The 13,326-nt window shown below is 38.2% G+C and overlaps 1 protein-coding gene and 1 non-coding gene across 2 annotated transcripts in view; both read left to right on the top strand.

Moving 5' to 3' along the window:
• CAP2 (cyclase associated actin cytoskeleton regulatory protein 2) overlaps window positions 1–13,326 on the top strand; it is a 210,965-nt gene that overhangs the window by 67,708 nt on the left and 129,931 nt on the right. The window contains 1 exon segment of the mRNA XM_007539275.3: window positions 3,586–3,663. Coding sequence (XP_007539337.2) covers window positions 3,586–3,663 — 78 coding nt within the window.
• Window positions 5,882–6,015, top strand: LOC132538513 (small nucleolar RNA SNORA36 family). Its single transcript, XR_009549867.1, has one exon. It is a non-coding gene; the product is annotated as a small nucleolar RNA SNORA36 family (small nucleolar RNA).

Here is a 13,326-nt window from a genome sequence, read left to right as displayed (position 1 = left end):
TCCCTCTCAATTTCTGTATCTATCAAATAAATAATGATAATAAAAAAAGCTTTTTAGTGGAGCAGGAAGGAGATTCAGGATGTTATATCCATTCAAAACGTTATTGAGATATTAAGACAACAAGAATACTTGTTTAAATCTCAAGAACGAGTGCAACCTTAAGACCTTTTGAAGAACATAGTAAATAATAGATGTCTAACTAGTTAAAAAATAATAACAAAAGAAAATTATGCAAAAGTGAAGAAGTAATGAGTGAAGCCATATAGTAGCTATCTTGTACCTCCTTACTTACTGCACTAACCAAAGTCACGGAAACACATTGGGGGGAAAAAAACTAGCCAAACTGTCTTAGATTGTGGGAGTTATATTGGTTATGGGGTATAAGGGTGAGCGTGGAGTGGAACTGTGCCCTGTGATCTTATAATTTTGTGAACTGTTATTACATTGCTAATAAAAATACATTAAATTAAATATTTTCAGTGGAGATATAATGATAAAATGACTGATGAAAACCACTAGGTGTGTTTGCATATAGAACTATCTCTAGACAGCTATGGAAATTAATGCTACAAATAGACTGTGAAAGCTATTATTTGAAAAACAGAAAAATACATTTAAGATAGGAGAGATAAGGAACCAGATACTGAAAGAAGTGAAAATTTACTTTATATTTTCATCTTTTCCAGAAAAGAATTAATTTTATCTAAAATTCTATCATATTGATTAAAATATGAGTATATAATTACTCTTCTTAAAAATACTAATTTATGAGGGAGTAAGGTAGAAAGGAGGAAGAAAAAATAACCAAAGTATCACTCTGGCATATGTGATGCCAGATACTGGCATATGTGATGCCAGGATCTCTGTTCATGCTTGAGGGTCCAAGTCTTTTATCCACTCTACCACTATACCTCCTGAGTTTCTAAGCATATTCTAATCACTTAAAATGTTATGATATTTTATTGTGCAGTGCTAATTTAGAACATAATCACTGTTATAATACATACATCCTTATTTGAAGTTTACCAATTAATTTTTCCATCTCTACTACTCAACTCTTATTAAACTTTGTATTTTTCACCTAAAAAGCTAGTATGTTGTTTTTGTGTATGTATGGCGGGGCCCCATTTATAAAAGTCTTTCTGCAGGGTGGGGAGACAACATAATGATTATGCAAAAGGCTCTCATGCTGAGGCTCTGAGGTCCCAGGTTCAAACCCCAGCACCACCATATGCCAAATATGTGCAGTTTTCTGGTGTATCTGTGTGTGTGTGTGTGTGTGTGTGTGTGTCTTTCTCTCATATCTCTCTTATTAAAATGAAAAATTTTAATAATTAAATAAAAGTATTTCTGCAAGGATACTTTAAAAGGTGCCAGATCACATCAAATCGATGGGGTTTATAGTCAACAATATTTACATCCCTTTCCCATATTAGGAAGATACTCTCTTCCTTGATCCAGCTTTCTGGTCCTTCTCCCAACCATGGCATCATCTCCCAAGACAATAACTTGGATCCACCTGCATACCAGATTTCAGGCTCAGGCAAAAAAAAAAACAAAAAAAAAAAAAACCACTAGTCACTAGTATAGCTACTGGCCCTTTGAAATATAACTAAAATATGCCTACTAGCTATCTACAAAATGGAGGACCCCTTCAACATTTCATCTGCACTCTTCCAGCCTTTAGGTCCATGATTGTTTAACAGTTTGGCTTTGTATGTTAACTCTCTTTTCAGCCACCAGGTTCCAGATGCTAGCAGGATGTGACCAGACTTCCCTGGACAGACAACCCCACCAATGTGCCTTGGAGCTCCGATTCCCCAGAGCCCTTCCCCACTAGGGAAAGAGAGAGACAGGTTGAGAATATGGATCGACCTGTCAATGCCCATGTTCAGCGGGGAAGCAATTACAGAAGCCAGATCTTCCACTTTCTGCATCCCACAATGACCTTGGGTCCATACTCCCAGAGGGATAGAGAATAGGAAAGCTATCAGGGGAGGGGATGGGATACGGAGGTCTGGTAGTGGAAACTGTGTGAAATTGTACCCCTCTTATCCTATGGTTTTGTCAATGTTTCCTTTTTATAAATAAATTTTTTAAAAAGTGCAGCGTGATGTTAATCTAATGCTAAGTATTAATATTATTACTAGGTTGTGGGGCATTTTGTTTAAACATTAATCACTATAACTCTAAATTAAAAAAATAATGTTGATTATTAGAATTTCCTTATAAAACAACTGAATTTTCATAAAAGCTAGAGAAGCATGCCAAAATAACTAATTATATGTGACATAGATATTTGGGCTTATTTTAGCCTTGGCACCTTTCTGTAATCTCCTTAATTTAGAAGATCTAAAGACCAGTTAAGATTGGCTAGGTTGGAGTAAGAAAACATGACACCATGTGTTTGAATGCAACCCTGCCTATAAAACATTCTTTTGTGAAATTGAATCCAGCTCACAATGAGATCTCTTCCAGGGTCAGCAAAACAGTTCACTTAGATAAACTATGCTTTGCCATATGTGCAACCCGGCTTCAAACCCAACCCTCACTGCACTGGAAGAAGCTTCCATGTTGTGGTCTCTCACTCACACCTTCACCCCTCCCCCTTTGTCTGTGTTTCTCTCTACTGAAAAAGTCATCATGGAACTGGGAGAACTGATGATGACAAAAGAAAGGGGGAGAGGGTCGGAGGGAGAAAAAGAAGGGAGGGATTTTCCAGAACTCTTAATAGATAACTCTAAAAGCTGCTAGCTGTCTGTGAGTATGTTTTTAATGGAAATGAAATAAGGGACTCCACTAGAAGGCACAGAACAGATTTTTGATACACTGTGAAAGAGGACAGAAGAGATCATCTTTGTAAACTTCAGGAATCAAATATTTTTGTTGCTTTATTGAACTATAATTCACATATCATAGCACCTACTCTTTTGAAGTATATAATTCAGTGACTTTTAGTATACTCACTGTTGTGAAATCAACACAGTCTAATTTTAGAACACTTTGATAATCCATAGAAAAACCCATGGGTAGGCAAGAGTAGATAACATAATGGGTATGCAAAGAGACTCTCATGCCTGAGGCTCAAAAGTCCCAGGTTCAATCCCCCAGCACCACCATAAATCAGAGCTGGGCAATGCTCTGGTAAAAAAGAAAAAAAAACAAAAACCTGGTAATCACTAATCCATTATACTTTGTCTCTATAGGTTTGCTTAATTTGTGCATTTCATTTAAATGGAATCCTACAGCTGTGTTCTTTTATTGGTGGCTTATTTAGGATCATATTTGTACAGTTAACATAGGTTTATCATCTATCAACACTCCATTTCTTTTTGTTACTAAATAACATTCTGCTGTATAATCTGCATTACATTTTGTTTTATCTATTCATCAGAGGATAGGAGTTTTGATTGGTTCTAATTCTTAACCTTATGAGTAATCCTTCTGTGAACGTTCATTTACAGGTGTGGGGCTATGTTTTCATTTTTCTTAGGTGTATACCTATAAGTGGAAATACTGAATCATATGGTAACTATTGATTTAGAGATGAAGCATTTACATGACCCTCTTCCTCTTTGTTCCCAGGCAGAAATGGTGCACAGTGCTTTCCAGGCCCAGAGGGTTTTCTTATTGATGGCCTCTCAGTACCAACAGCCCCAAGAGGTAAGACTGTATTCTGAGCTACTACCCCTCAAGATGTCCAAGGAAGAGGCAGTACAGCATAGAAAACATGAGAGCAACAGACCCAGTTACTTTGAGAGATATCTTGAAAATTAATAATATCGTGGTCTGTCTCTAAGTCATGATATGGAACATTTCTTCTATCTCCATAACCCTTTATCACCACATTCATTTTCATTAATTTACCTTTATTTATTTATTGAATAGAGACAAACAGAAATCGAGAGGGAAGGGGTGGGGGGCAGAGAGAAAGAGGGGTAGAGACAGAGAGACACCTGCAACACTGCCTTACCACTGCAAAGCTTTCCCCCTGCAAATGGGGACTGGGGGCTCCAATCTGGGTCCTTGCACATTGTAACGTATTCACAACCAGGTATGCCACCACCCAGCCCCCCCAAATTCATAGTCTAGCAATTGCGTAGCCAGTGTAAGAGGTCAATTTATGCCTATTGTTTTTTAATAGTCTACCACCATTTTATAGTCAAGGAAGTGTTTACTACTACTCTTTACCTCATATTTTATGCTGCTTTGTGATTAAAATCAGTTCACATCTATAATATATGAATTCTATGTATGAACTTGACTAGACCAAATTAAGTCCTATTTTTTAAGTAGCTTTGATAGGCTAAGGTGTTTTTTTTTTTAAGGCTTTGATACGTTTTCTCAAATGCATTGTGGATCACATAGGAAGCATCAGTGCAGTTTTTAATTCATAGGGTTTGAAACATGGTCCAAAATTCTGCTTTTTAAAAAGGTATTAGGAGGGGAGGGAGAAGAGAGGAAAAAAGCTACTAGGCAATGCCCACGTTTTTTATTCTACTTCTCAAAACATCACACTTCTTCATGAACCTTTAAGCAAAGTCCCCTCCCCTTTCTGTGCTACCATGAATATGGATTAAGTTTTCTTAGGTTGAAATTACTTAGAAATGTTAAATTTTGGTGCAAAATGCAACAGTATTACAAGTATAATGACTATACCAACTTCTAATCTATAATTACATTGCCATGTAAATCTGAGAGTAAACTTTATTTATTTTTTTCTCTTTTTTTTTTTTTTTATTTAAGAAAGGATAAATTAACAAAACCATAGGGTAGGAGGGGTACAACTCCACACAATTCCCACCACCCAGTCTCCATATCCCACCCCCTCCCCTGATAGCTTTCCCATTCTCTATCCCTCTGGGAGCATGGACCCAGGGTCATTGTGGGTTGTAGAAGGTGGAAGGTCTGGATTCTGTAATTACACTTGCTTTGTCACACCCAAGACTCGTGTTTGAACTGAGCTCCCACTATACTTAAGGAAGCTTTAGTGCTGTGGTGTCTTTCTGTCTCTCTATTTCTGTTTCTGGTTCCCTGGGGTTGGAAATGTGGGGGGTGGGGGGGACTCAACCCCGAGCAAAGAAGCTTCAGTGAGAAAAAAGAAAAATAGTAATAAATAAAATAATGTTAAGAGCAAAGTGGTGGGTAGTTGGGCTCTTTCTCATTTCTCAGACCATGTCTATTTCCCATCCTCTAAACCCAGGCCCCAAAACCATCATTCCATACTACTGACATACTGTGAGTCAGTCTATTCCTTCTACCAAAGGTCCAACATAATGCATTCTCTCCTTGCTGACTGTATAATGGGATGAAGTTATTCATTTCAAATGTTCTTTATCATTTTACAGTAGGAATTTTTTTTTTGCATTCTCCAATATAAAGTTCTCAGATACATAATGGTTATGCACAGAAGACTTTCATGCCTGAGGCACCAAAGATCCCAAATTCAATCCCCAGATCACCATAAGCCAGAGCTAACAAGTACTCTGGTGAAAAAATAAATAAATAAAATAAAATATGTAAAGCTATTGGATTTTCTAACCATGACCCATAGAAATTGGGACTGTTGTTTTTCCACTCATCTTCACAAATAGATTTATCCTTACCATGTGCCTTGTTTTGTAATTCTACTCCATTCTATTGCTATAATTCTTCAAAAAGAAAGATAAAAAAGGAAAGAATGAGGAAAGGGAGGGAGGAAAGGAAGAAGGGAGGGAGGGAGGGAGAAAGGAAGGAAGGAAGGAAGAAAGAAAAAGAAAGAGAGAGAGAAAGGAAGGAAGAGAAGGAAAGAAAGAAAGAGAAGGAAAGAAAGAAAGAAAGAAAGAAAGAAAGAAAGAAAGAAAGAAAGAAAGGGAAAGAAAGGGAAAGGGAGAAAGACTTGCTCCAAAGTGTTGAGTTCAGATCAGGGCAGCTTCCCTATTCTCTTCATTAAACTTTGTGACATTGAAATGGAGGCTAGGGAGGATGGCTAAATATAAAACATTACTCTATTCATTTACTCCTCTGCCTAAAAAAAAAAAAAAAAAAAAAAGCCTATTTGACTTAAATTTTCAACGGGTAAAATATCCATAAGCAAGTTGACTCTGAAGAGAGAAAGCCCAAGCTTGGACTAGCTGACAATGCTAAGCTCATTTTATTTGTGGAAATTAAGTTCTGTGGACATATTTGAGATAGAGTGATGCTGAATTAAAAAAAAAAAAAGTAAGTCAGTTTAATATACCTCCCGCTCAAAAAAGAAAGAAAGACAGGAAGAAAGTAGGGATGGGGCAGGGAGAAGAAGAAAGGCTCATCATGACTCACTGAATGATCTCATGTTCTGTGTGTGTGTGTGTGTGTGTGTTATTTTGCCAACCCACAAACTTTATTTTTAATAGAACTCAGCCACTTTTACTTTATCCAAGTATTTTCATACATTAAAATAAACATTTAATGTTAGCCCCCCTTCCTCCCAACTATTCCTCTTTTGGTTAATGAAACAATACATTTCCATAGTCCTCTAGGTTTAGAAATTTTTAACTCCTTCATCCCCATAGTTAAATCTGTCAACAAGTACTTTCAACAGTTTTCTCCTAATTTCTGTGATTCATCCTTCACCTGTCAACTGTTCCCACCAGAATTCAAGCTCTCATCATGTTAGTACTAGGCTATTGGAACAGTTCTCTGTTTTTCTTTCATTTCACTATATAGCTTTTACTCTAATATTAAATTGGCCTGCTTAACTTATACTGTTCTTGGTCATGAAATCCCTTTGCTTAAGGACTTAGGGTGATTTTTCAAAAAATTTGAACCTTGGCATGCAGTGATCTTCACAAGTTGACCCTATCTTAGCTCTCCAAATTATCTCTGAAGATATTAGAAAATAATAACACACACACACACACACACACACACATGATCAGGTGAGAGAAAAGGGCACTTTCTCTAAAGGAAAATGTCTGGGAATGATCTCATGTTCTACTAGTGGCTCATCAACACCATGTACCTCTGAAGCACTTCTTTCAGGAATATAACACAACATTGATGACATAAAGCAAGCTATAAAACAATGGCAAAATATCTCAGACTTTTCTCCCCTTGTTATAATCTATAAAAATATCTTCCAATGTATCCTGGAGCTCTGCTTCCCCAGAGCCCCACCCTACTAGGGAAAGAGAGAGGCAGACTGGGAGTATGGACCGACCAGTCAACACTCATGTTCAATGGGGAAGCAATTACAGAAGTCAGACCTTCACCTTCTGCAACCCACAATGACCCTGGGTCCATACTCCCAAAGGGTTAAAGAATAGGAAAGCTATGAGGGGAGGGGAGGGGATACGGAGCTCTGGTGGTGGGAATTGTGCTAAGTTGTACCCCTCTTATCCTATGGTTTTATCAACGTTTCCTTTTTATAAATAAAAAAAATCTTTAGACAATAAAATAACCTAGTCCTTTTTTAATATATTAATATAATTGACTAGGAAATTTAGTGACAATTTATCAAGTCTTTCATTTCCCTATTGATAAAGGTATTCTCACTTGAAAAATGACCAAGCAGTCCCCATTCTATAAGTATAGAATTGTCACTGAGCCCTGGCACACTCAACTGTTTAGACACGTTTACAATAAGTTTGTATAGGGAATATATAATTTACGTTATTTAAAATTTGCAAACACTAAAAATGAAATTCACTGGCACATTAGTGACCTGACCCCAAGATCCAGACCTGGATTCATTCACCATTGAAAAGCCTTTTCACAGACTATACATAGTAAGAATCATCCTACATAATCATTTATATAAATTACATTTCTAAATAAAAGCTATAGAAAGTGTGATTGAATAGGAATGGGTGATAAAGTGTTTTTAGCATTGAGAAAGTTTACATAGATGTCTCAATGGGTAGATAAAACAAGTTGGGGGCCAAGCAGTGGCACACCTGGTTAAGCGCACAAATTGCAGTGTGCAAGGAACCAGCTTCAAGCCCCTGGACCCCACCTGCGAGGGGAAAAATTCACGAGTGGTGAAGCAGGGTTGCAGATGTCTCTCTGCCTCTCTCCCTATGTCGCTCTCCCCTCTCAATTTCTCTCTCTCTCTATATATATATATATATATCCAATAATAAATAAATAAGTAAATTTATAAAAAATGATATAATGAGTTGTAAAACATGATCTTTAATTTTTCCCACTACTACCATTTTTTTCTTGACACCAAACCCCCCAAGAATCCCATGAATATATGATCTGTAGTAATCATAATTCTGGCTGACCCAAAACTCTGACCTGAGCTAGAAGATACAGTCTTGATGTTTCTGAAGCTCAGATTGGTCATCACCCCCATGGAAGACTTTCATTGTGGGGTTTTCAGGAGGTCTCCCACCAAGCCCCATGATTTTTATTACTGGCAATTTCAGGCAGATGGGAAGCACCAGCATAATGGAGAAAAACACATTTGTGTTGCCCTAACTACCACATTCATTCTCCTTCCCTCCTATGTACACTTTGCATATTTCCCCCAATATTTCTGATGCTGCTATGCAGTGTGTGTGTGTGTATGTGTGTGTGTGTGTGTTTGTATGTGTGTGTATACATATGTGTACACAGAGCAAAACTTAGCCCTAAATTTCTGATTTCTGGAGAAATGGAAATTTATTTTTACTGGCTGCCCAATGGACTTTACTGTATTGAAAAGACTAGGAAACCTAACTGTTTTTTCTTGTCAGAAGAATTTCTTCAAACTCCTCCTCCTCCTTCAGTTTTTTGAGTTTGCATTTTGAAGGGAAATGATGCTTTCCTGTGCATGGGTCATACACCTAAAACTTATTTTTTAAACAGAGCCAGGATTACTAGGAGAAGATGACCAGGGCAGCCTGAAACTAATTCTACCAGATCCTGTAAGCTTTATGACCAGTAACGTTTGTTTTGCCCCCATACTGAGAAGGGAAGGAACACCTGAGAACATCAGACCTTGTTTCCATTATCAGAGAGAGAAAGGAAAATAAAGATTGACACCCAGAAGTTGTAATGGGAGTGGGCATGGTTTAATAAAAAAAAAAAAATTTTTTAAAAAACATAAAAAGTAAAATAAAACTTTTGTGTGTGTGTGTGTGTTTTCATAGTTTATGCAATCTGCAAAACAAGAAAGGGAAGGAAGACAAAAGACTCCTACTGGCCATTCCCCTATCTAAATGACAGGCATGCTCCAGCACAGTGCTTTCTTTGGTCAATAGCACTCAGTAAGGATTTTTCACCGCATAGAGTAATGATCTAATTTGTCCATCTTACAAAAAGCAAGGAACTCTGGTGGCAGTAACTTTAGTACTTCAGCTAATTACTTAGGCATGACAGAACCCAATTATTAGTGATTTTACATTTCAGAAAACTGTTCATTAGTTTACAAAGGTGGCCAAGAATCTTTACCTTTACTGTGAAAGTTTCTATACCCTTATCATTTAGGTTCTGGATGTTGTTGTTGCTACTGTTGTTGTTATTGCTAGTTTATCTGAGCTCCAAGCTTACTTCTGTGCTGGCCTTTCTATATATGTTATAGTTTCTGTTGTAGTGGCAATGAATAAAAACAAGCACTACTACTCCTCAACCATCTTGGCCAGAAGTTGTTTTCTTTTATTATTATTTATGTATTTATTTATAAAAAGGAAATACTGACAAAACCATAGGATAAGAGGGGTACAACTCCACACAATTCCCACCACCAGAACTCCGTATCCCATCCCCTCCCCTGATAGCTTTCCTATTTTTTAACCCTCCGGGAGTATGGACCCAAGGTCATTGTGGGATGCAGAAGGTAGGTCTGGCTTCTGTAATTGCTTCCCCACTGAACATGGGCATTGACTGGTCGATCCATACTCGCAGTCTGCCTCTCTCTTTCCCTAGTAGGGTGGGGCTCTGGGGAATTGGAGCTCCAGAACACATTGGTGGGGTTGTCTGTCCAGGGAAGTCTGGTCACATCCTGCTAGCATCTGGAATCTGGTGGCTGAAAAGAGAGTTAGCATACAAAGCCAAACAAATTGTTGACTAATCATGAATCTAAAGTCTGGAGTAGTGCAGATGAAGAGTTGGGAGGATCTCCATTCTGTAGATAGTTAGTAGGCCTATTTTGATTAAATTCCAAAGGACCTGTGGCTATACTAGTTTTCTGTTTGTTTTTGTTTTGTTTTGCTTTTTGTTTTCCTTTTTCTTTTTGCCCCTGAGCCTGAAATCTGATATGCCGGTGGATCCAAGTTATTGTCTGGGGAGATGATGTCATGGCTGGAAAAAGGACCAGAAAACTGCATCAGGGTGGAGAGTAGCTCCCAAATATGGGAAAGGTATATAAATATTATTGACTATAAACCCCACCGATCTGATGTGATCTGGGGTCCATATTCAGCTTAGGAGCCTATGTGACCTCTGCATCCCTGTAGATCTGAGCTCACATTCTGTGGTCATGAGTAGGAACGTTCCAAGCTGCCCCAATCTCGGCCCATCTTCCTCAAAATAAGAATAATAGGACTAGTGAGCTAGTCCACTGTAGAGCACATACCTTGTGTGCATGAGACCTTATGTTTAATCCCCTACACTGCATAAAACCAGAAAAACAAAAACAAATAAAACATCATAAATGGTGGAGTTGTTCTCTTGTATCTCTCTCTCTCTCAATAGAAAAAGAAAGAGAGAGAGAAAAGGATAGACTTTTAAAAATAAAGTGAGGGCGCCAAGTGATGGTGCACCTGGTTGAGAGTATATGTTACAGTGCACAAGGACCCGGACTTGAGCTCCCAGTCCCCACCTGCAGGGGGAAAGCTTTGCAAGTAGTGAAGCAGTATTGCAGGTGTCTCTCTTTCTCGCTCCTTCTCTATCTCCCCCACCCTCTCAATTTCTAACTGTCTCTAGCCAATAAATAAAGATGATTCTTTTAAAAAAAATCACATGCATTTAAAAGATAAAGGGAAAGTAATGGTTTCTTACTCAGGTAGTTATTTCAGAGTTTTATTTATTTATTTATTTATTTTCCTTTTTGTTGCCCTTGTTGTTTAACATTGTTGTGGTTATTAATGTCGTTGTTTTTGGATAGGACAGAGAGAAATGGAGAGAGGAGGGGAAGACAGAGAGGAGGAGAGAAAGACAGACACCTGCAGACCTGCTTCACCGCTTGTGAAGCGACTCCCCTGCAGGTGGGGAGCCGGGGGCTTGAACTGGGATCCTTACGCAGGTCCTGGCGATTTGCGCCACGTGCGCTTAACCCGCTGCGCCACTGCCCGACTCCCTGTTTCAGAGTTTTAACAATAAAAGCATACTAGCATCAGAAACTGAGTAAAAAATGTTCAGTTTCACTTAGAGTAGTCCAACCACTTCAGTCAAAGTCTCTAGATTTCAGAGGCTTAACAAAATGGATATTTTTGTTGTTGTTTAAGTCACTATGGTGTTTTTGGCTGAAAGTCATGGTCATTCAGGGGCCCAGGGTTCTTCCATCTTGCCATCTCCAACTTCTCTGGGTCTGTGGCCTTTGAATTGGTAAAGAAAATGCAGTATCATTCTTAGGGAGGCTCTAGAGTCCAGTCGTAGAAGTAGCATATATCAGAAACAATTTCATTCAGTCTTCTAGTCATTCCTAGCTGCAAAGAAGGTGGGGAAATTTAATCAACCTGTATACCTGAAAGGAAGAAGCCACATACTTGGTGAGAATCTAACCAACCTATGGAGTGTGTAGTTTGGCTTGACTGCAATAAGACTTATTTCAGCAAGAATATATTGTCTTTATAAACACTGGTGTGGGTTTTCTCCAGTTAATACCCAAGTAGTTATCTGGAGAAAGACAAGAAAATTTGCAAACCTAACAGCTGAATGTTTTTATTGTACTTAGGTGCATAAAGAGATACATAAAGATATACTTATAGATGCATATACCCACAAATAGTTGGTCTTTTTAAAAATTATCTTTATTTTTATTTATTGGATATAGACAGCCAAAACTCAAGGGGAGGGGTGATAGAGAAGGAGAGACAGAGAGACACCTGCAGCACTGCTTCACCACTCGCAGAGCTTTGCAGGTGGGGAACGGGAGCTCGAACCCGGGTCCTTGCTCACTGTCACATGTGCGCTCAACCAAGTGCGCCACCACCCGGCCCGACTTGGTCTCTTTTCATTATAGTGAGATCATGCTTTTTCACTTCTGCAGTTTTTCACAATAACTATACAATGTCAGAATTATTGTCCAATGAATGCCAAATGAAATAGTCATGTAACTTTGATCTCAAAGTATGCCTTGGGTAAATTAGGTGGTACTAATGGCTGGTCTGGAAATTGTAAAGAAAAAGCAAACTAATGAGTGAAGCCAAATTTCCAAGTGTTCCCTAAGTCCATGCCCAGAAAATGTCACATCTTTACTCAGTCAAAGTTGCTGAATCTTCTTGAAAGATTTGGCCATGTTTAGGGCTGCTTGTTCTAGTGTTAGGGGGCATGTGACAAATAACATAATGCAATAAGTAATTCTGACCCTAATGTGAAATAGACTTTAAAATACTGCTATAAAACTTTTTTCCTTAATATAAAGGCATTCAGAAAATGTTCTTTTGAGTAAGTGTGGTTAATTACATGTGCTAAGCAAGCACTGTAATGTATTTTTATATTTATTTATTCTCTTTTGTTGTCCTTGTTTTATTGTTGTAGTTATTGTTGTTGTCATTGTTGGATAGGACAAAGAGAAATAGAGAGAAGAGGGGAAGACAGAGAGGGGGAGAGAAAAATAGACACCTGAAGATCTGCTTCATTGCTTGTGAAGAGACTTCCCTGCAGGTGGGGAGCTAGGGGCTCGAACCGGGATCCTTAAGCCAGTCCTTGAACTTTGCGCCACCTACCTCAGCCTGCTGCACTACCACCCAACTCCCTGTAATGTATTTTTAAATATATAATTCTATATTTATCTTGAAAATTTAAAAAGCTAAAAAAGCAAAAAAAAAAAAAAAGTTTTTATACTCTATCATTTCTTCACTTACATAGTTGAGTATTTCCAGGTGGTCTGGATTTAATGTGTTTCAGGATGAGTGACTTGTTTTATGGCTTTCTCCAAATTCATTCCATGTTCTCAATTGACAAATATGCATCAGTTTTGCCTCTTGTTGAGATTGTTAAATGAGCTGGTTCTCTTCCCCACCAAATTGAAAGTACCCAAAATAGATGCTTTTAATTCTCTTTAATTCTAGAGAAGCCAGTAGGCTTAAACCCATCTGAAATATCTACCAAAATACTGTCTATGGGGGCTGAGTGGTGGCTCATCCAATAGAACACACATGTTATAGTGCACAAGGACCCAGGTGCAAGCCCCCGGACTCCACCTACAGGGGGGAA

Source organism: Erinaceus europaeus, chromosome 4, assembly GCF_950295315.1.
Source record: "Erinaceus europaeus chromosome 4, mEriEur2.1, whole genome shotgun sequence".
Lineage (NCBI taxonomy): Eukaryota > Metazoa > Chordata > Mammalia > Eulipotyphla > Erinaceidae > Erinaceus > Erinaceus europaeus.
This window is presented reverse-complemented; position numbering and strand designations above follow the sequence as displayed.